Source organism: Echinops telfairi, unplaced genomic scaffold (genome assembly GCF_000313985.2).
Source record: "Echinops telfairi isolate 266 unplaced genomic scaffold, ASM31398v2 ScPeMD7_7439;HRSCAF=8477, whole genome shotgun sequence".
NCBI classification, from domain to species: Eukaryota; Metazoa; Chordata; class Mammalia; order Afrosoricida; family Tenrecidae; genus Echinops; species Echinops telfairi.
In genome coordinates this window covers 5,736,908-5,743,830 of record NW_022111339.1, presented here as the reverse complement: position 1 = coordinate 5,743,830, position 6,923 = coordinate 5,736,908, and the positions used below count along the sequence as shown (strand labels likewise).

General features: G+C 42.2%; 1 protein-coding gene across 1 annotated transcript in view; it reads right to left on the bottom strand.

The window, feature by feature from the left end:
• Positions 1–6,923, bottom strand: part of CAP2 (cyclase associated actin cytoskeleton regulatory protein 2) — a 221,999-nt gene that overhangs the window by 131,514 nt on the left and 83,562 nt on the right. The window contains exon 4 of the mRNA XM_045298686.1: positions 2,610–2,687. Within this exon, the coding sequence (XP_045154621.1) occupies positions 2,610–2,687 (78 nt within the window). The remainder of the gene's footprint in view (positions 1–2,609; positions 2,688–6,923) is intronic.

Sequence of the window (6,923 nt, the reverse complement as noted above, 5' to 3'; positions counted from 1 at the left end):
GACAGAGAAAAACCTCAAAATGGAAAGAAAGTAGGAGATATGAAAAACTAGAACAAATTTAAAATGGCCCCAAAGGGCGATCAGATGATGAAATGGTACATTTTAAGTGTCTCTGCAGGAACCCCTTCCCAATGCATTCTGCCGCACAGCAAGCTGCGGAGTCACCGTCAGGGCCTGTCAAAAGCACAGGGAGGCAAGGCTATGTCCCAGCCCTATTCAATCAGACCCTCAGGGCAAGACTCAGGCACTGGCGATTGTTAACGTTTTTTCAAGTGATTTCACTCCCAGGCACGTGTGGGAGCCCCTGATTCTGGAAGGATCTTTGCTCTCAGTTCTTGTCCCTTTATGGAGCGGAATGTCTTTCCTTGAAAATCAAACTTCCTATTTCGCAGACTTTTTAGCTCAAGTTTTTCTTTTTACTTTTAGGAGTTTGTTTGTTTTGGACTCCAAAAATGAGCTACTAAATTTAAGCTGTTATATTCTACTGACTATTCAATTTATCTTTTTTTAATTATGCAATTGTTAACATACTTAAAATGTAGAATATTTAGTCAAAAGAACAATTTCTAATATTTTTCTTTTTTAACAAGCTATACTTGTAGAGCTACTTAAGAAATGCATAGTATTTTTATTTCAAAATAAAATAACTGGTTTCTATAATAAACATTCTTTAAACAAATTATGGAAATCTTGTCTCCCCAGTACAGTTTTTAGAATCCCTACGCATACTCTAGACTCTACAACACATCTAAAATTGATTGGGCTGCTAACTGCAAAGTCAGCAGTTTGAAATTACCAGTCACTCCATGGGAGAAAGATGGAACTTTCCACTCCCATAAAGAATTATAGTTTCAGAAACTCATAGGGGCAGTTCTACCCTTCTATAGGGTCACTATGAGTTGGCATCAACTGGATGGAAGTGAGTTTATTTTTTTGGTTTATAATTTAAAAAGCGCTGAAAATCAGTGGTAGAATTCTCACCATCCATAGAGTTCTATTCCAGCCAATGTGCAATCAGCACCTGGCTGTCAGTGGAGGCTTGTGAGTTACTAAGCTACACAATAGGTTTTGTTGGAGCTTCCAGACCAACATAGACTAGGAAGAGTTTCCTGGTGACTTGCAGCTGAATATCATCCCACAAGAATTCTATGGCTCACATGGTCAGATCAATAAAATCCTCTTTTATCAGATGAGTGCCATGAACTGAATAAGGGTGTTGTATCCCACTCTAGTCCCCTCATAACTGATGGCTGAGCACATCAGATTACATAATGGAGGATGATTGCATCATTACATAACTGCCAAACCACTGAGAATCATGACCCAGCCAAGTTGACACATTTTGGGGGTGACACAATTTACACTATGATGCTCATCAACCACAAGTTTGATCTGAACCAAAACTATTATCCTTTAAAATGTTTTACTCCAGATTTTACTCCAGGGAATGTTAAGTTAAAAGTTGTTAAAATGATTATTTTGTAATATTATTGCATGGCTCTCTGGTGGTGCAAATGGTTAGGCTGTTAACTGAAAGGCTGAAGGTTTTAATCCATTTGCTATATCCATGGGAGAAAGACCTGGCACTTCTTAAAGATTGCAGCCAAGAAACCCCAATGAGGGCAATTTGACTTCATCACACAGGTTCGCTAGGAGTTAGAATCAAGTCAATGGCACAACCACTACCACAACCACCACCATTACTGCACTTGATATCAAGTGCTCTAATAGCTCCAAGTATCTTGAACCTAAGGAAAGTTCATCTGTCTTCATGTCCCAGTACACATGGACCCACAAAGAGTGTCTCTGACATTTGTATTTTGAGAATGCTGACCATCAGCACAAGCATCATCATGGAGGAGCTTGTGGGAAAAGCAGAGTCTAAGGATGGGCTCCAATCTCCTCAGTGAGGAACTGCATTTAAGCACCAAGGTGATGTGTAATTCTGGGAAACACTGATGTAGCCACTTGATGTAGCTGTGATGCTACTGATATTTCCGATACCAGCAGATATTTCAGATACCATGCTGGACGGTTCCCAGCAAAGCTTCCAGAATTAGGTAGACTTTGAAACCTTATGGGTCCCAACAGGACACAGTCCAATTCTCTCACTTTGGACACATCGCTAAGAAGAATGAATCACTCTAGGAGGGCTCCATGTTTGGTGATTCTGGGGTCAGTGGGGCAAAAGAGACTCTAAGTGAGATGGGCTGGCACATTTGTCAAAGTGTTGGGCTCAAATATGCCAGTGATCATGAGGATGACATGAAACTGGACTGAGTTACTACCGATCAACGGCACCTAACAACAACAACTACTGAACCAACACTCTCAAGTGCTACAGTGGGAAGCTGGCCATAAGGACGGATTAGCAGTATGAGGGTATTAGGGCTCCCTGAGTTCAGCAACTGGCCTGCATTTTGAAATTACTTACCGATGAAGACTGTAAAGACAGAAGACTTGCTACAGGTCCTAATGCAAATTGGAGATGGGACCGACATGTGCCCTAAGTCTCAATTGTGGAGACAGCTTGGCTCAGAAGACACAGTTCTGTTGCTTCCTTGTTTCTATGTTATACTGCGCCTGCCCGGGGCAGCCTTGCTACTTACCTCTTGAGGCTGTTGGTGCTGCGAAGCCATCAGAAGGAAAGCCCGCTGGGCCTGGAAGGCGCTGTGCACCATTTCTGCCTGAAAACCAAGAAGAAGACAGCCGTTTAATTGTCGGAGCCCATTCAATCCAACAATGCCATTCCTAGTGCAGACGCAAGAGAATGGGACAAAGGTGCACATGAACATTGATAGTGGCTTTATTTACAATGCGCAAAAAGAGGAACTAACCTAAATTCCATCAAGGGAGGAGTAGATTTAAAAAATCTAGTCAAAATGAGGAGCTGATACCAAGGGCTCAAATAGAAAGCAAATGTTTTGAGAATGATGAGGGCAAGAAATGCACAAATGTACTTGACACAATGGATGTTATGTATGGATTGTGATAAAAGTTGTATGATTCCCCAATAAAATTATTTTTAAAAATCTAGTCTACTCATACAACAGAATATTATTTCATCACAAAGAAAATCAAGTTTTACTACCAGCTGGGGCATCAATGAACCTTGACAACTTTATACTCTGTGGAAAAAAAGCCAGCCACAGAGACCAAGTATTACTTAATCCCATTGATAGGAAACATGCAGGATGCAGGGATGGGAGGTGGAATAGTAGTTGCCAGGGGTTGGGGGACCGGGGTGTGTGATTGCTAATAGGTATGAGATTTCTCATTGGAGTGATGAACATACTCTGGGAGCAGGGGTGGTTGCACATGTTTGTGAATTCACCCCAAACCACTGAATGATACACTTTAAAGGAGGGATTGCCATGGTATAAGAAGAAAAACCTGTTAAAAGAATTTGAGTCTCAACGTGCAATTGTTTTCAATGGGTGGCCAATGCTGCTTTACACTTTGGAGTGGAAAAAGGGTGGACCGTAAGCCATCCTGCTGAAGAGGCTCACTTAGAGCCTGAAGCTTCTACCAGTGCTCATTGAGATGATTCTGGAAGAGAATTCTGTGCCACTGAGCAGGAGGAGATCCCATTGGGACTCGTCCCCCTACAGAGAAGTTGTGGAGGTGGGAATGCCGTCAACACATGGACTCATACTCCTTGTCCTCATCTTCTACCAGCTCTTAACTAATGAATATTTTTAATGAAAAATATATAAAAGTACCAAGCACAATATCATAATTTCCAATATTTTATCCCATTCAAATATTAGCTTTAAAATATTTAGTGCTTTCTTTTTAAAAATTACTTGTTTTATAATCATACCATATATTCTCATATCTATTAATTATAAATATTTTTCATACAGTAATACAAAGATTGAAGTTAGAATGTGCCCATACCTGGAAACAATGGTTATTAGTATTAGATGAACAGCATCGGAGTCACCCACTAAGACATACAGGCACAGAGACTTTTATAATGAGATTGCACCCTGGTTCTTTTTTAGTAAAACATGTACATTTTAATTATGATCCAACATAAAAGAAGAACTGTTAAAAGTCAGATCCAACCTGCCATGCTGTAATAAAGGAGCCCCAGTGGCGTATGCACCGAGTGTCTAACCACCAGGTCAGCAGTTCAAAACCACCAGCCATTCCAAAGGAGAAAGATGAGGCTGTCTACTCCTCTAAAGATGTAAAGTCTCAGAAACCCCAAGGGGACAGTTCTACTCTGTCCTGTAGGGTCATTATGAGTTGGAATCATTTGATGGCAGTGAGTATAAGGTTAACACAAAGAAAATACCGAGTTTGACATAATTATGTGTCTATATTTTAAACTTAATGTTACAGCGTCAGGTGATGCTGATTTAATGCTGCTGAGAAAGATGAAGACACACATCCTCTCTCATTGCCTTCCGTCCCTGGCCCTCCATCTTCCACATTCTTCTGTTGTTGTATAATAATTATTTTTATTATGTCCAATGGGTAGCATTCCCATTCTCTCTGTAGCATTAATTCCCATAGTTGTTTTGTATTCGTTCTACATTTAAACCAGCTTATTGGTCCCCCAAAGGTGCTAGTGCTCGTGGCAGAGTGGGTTACATGTTGAGCTTCTAACCACGATGTCAGATACTTGACTCCACCAGGGAACGCCCCATCGATTCCTCTACAGATTAAAAAGTCTTCTCAGAAGCCCCCAGGGGCAGTTCTACCCTGCCCTCATGAGCTCACCATTTGGTTTGGTTTTGAAGTGAGTGAGCTCGGCTTGATTTGGGGGATCAGTTCCCATACTTCCTTTTGCCGTAACTGAGTTATTTCTGAGTTATGCTTAGTTGATGGAACCGTTAGCATCAATTATTTACTTTTAAAAGATCATCTCATAATTACTTTGTTCTCTCAGGTCTGTGCATGTCTCCTCACTGTCTTTGTATTTTAACAATCTCCCAGTGGAATATAACCTCCTTGGGCCACTTTCACACTCCACGTTTGGGTAAACCCACTCACACTCACCAGAGCTGAATCGCTGCCGACTTGCAGAGACCCTGTGGGACAGGGGAGCAGTGGCCCTGTGGGTGTCTGAGGCTGATTGGCAGAGGAATGGAGAGGTCTGATGCCAGCTTGACTCCCCGCCACCCTCCTGTAGGAGGTTTTTTGTTTTCTGGTTTCTTATCTGAAGATTTGAAGAATGATTTCTTTATCTCTGAGGTGTGATAATTTAATTAAAATATGTCTGGGTTTTGAACATTCTTTATTAAATTTCCTGGAACCACTTTGGTTTGTTTGTTTTCTCCTTTTCCATTTCTGGGAAATTTTCTCATATTGTAAAATATATCTTCTGTTCCAGTTGTTTTTTCTACTCAGAGACCCATTCTTCTCCTCACCTTGTGACATTTGCATGCCTTCATAACTTTCAGTTTCTCTCGGTCTCTAATTTCCTCGTCTGCCCTCCACATTCCCTGTGCTCACACAAGCACACTTGTCTATTGGTAAGCCAACCAGGTTTGAGCAGTGTCTGTTCTGATGTGTTAGCATGTCAACGTCTGTATCCATTCCTTAAGCCTGGTGCTCTACTCCTGGATTTGTTTCTTCTCAGACTTGCCGTTGCCCCTTCCCATCTCATCCGTGCTGCTTTCTAACCTGGTCTTTACAACATAAGGTCCTTATGATGTTGTGAGAATATACGCTATGATAGCCATCGTGAAGAATCTACTGCTGTCCCTTAAGCTTCATTTTCCTCGGGGGAGACTCCACATTCTTGGCATGCTATGTTCCTTTCTGATACACTATTTGGAGCCGCAGGAGCCCTGATGGCGCAGTGGGCTAAGCATTGGGCTGCTAACTGAAAGGCCAGCAGTTTGAATCTCCTAATGGCTCCATGGGTGAAAGATGAGGCTTTCTGCTGCTGGAAAGATTTGTAGCCTCGGAAGCCCACAGTCAATGGCAATGGGCAATTTGTAGCTGCCACACAGATGATTATTTTCCTCTTGGTCCTTCGTGGAGAGCTCTATGCAGGCATTCTAATTGCTCTGAAACAGAGTGGGTAAATCTTTTGCCACCACATTCCACAAGAAAACAAAACAAAACCCTTCTCTTCCACCGACTTGATGGTCAATTCTGACTCATACTAGCCCTATGGGGCAGGGTAGCACTGCCTGTGTGGGTTTCTGAGACTCTACTTCTTGATGGTAGTAGAAAGCCTCTTCTTTCTCCCATGGAGTGGCTGATGGGTCCAAACTGCCACCCTTGCCGTCCACAGCTGAACTAACTCTACCCCCAAGGTTCCTTGCCACCACATTGGAGATCAGTTAATCTCCCCTTTCAAGCAACACACTAACTGTTCTGTGTTGTCTACTTGTTTGGGCTCTTGCTGGAACAGGGGACAGAGAAAAGAAGAACTCAGCTGAAGGGATGTCTGGTTCTGATCAAAATAGCTGGTGCTACTCATTCTTGTGGGTATTTGTTACATAGCCTGACCTGGGGTTACTCCATCTGCTTCTGACATCCACCATTCTTATGGGATGGGACCCACAGACTTTAGACTGATTCCCTATTTCAGACTCTGGAGTCTCTACATCTACAGAGGGAGGCAGCTCCAGTTTCTGATCTGGTTTTATCATTTCCTTTCTTGATTTCATTTCCCCTAGTGTATGAAATTCAATGCATTCAAATTAAAGTGTGGTTGAAGAATATTAAAAGTACTGTGGGTGGGCAGAAGAACAAACAGATCTGTCCTGGAAGAAGTATAGCCTTCCTGCTCCTTTGATGCGAGGCTGGTGAGACTTTGTCTCATATACTTTGGGCATGTTAGCAGGAAAGACCAATCTCGGAGGAAAGACATCATGCTTGGTAAAGTAGTGGGTCAGTGAAAAAGAGGAAGCCCCTTAGTGGGACAGACTGACACAGTGGCTGCAGCAATGGGCTCA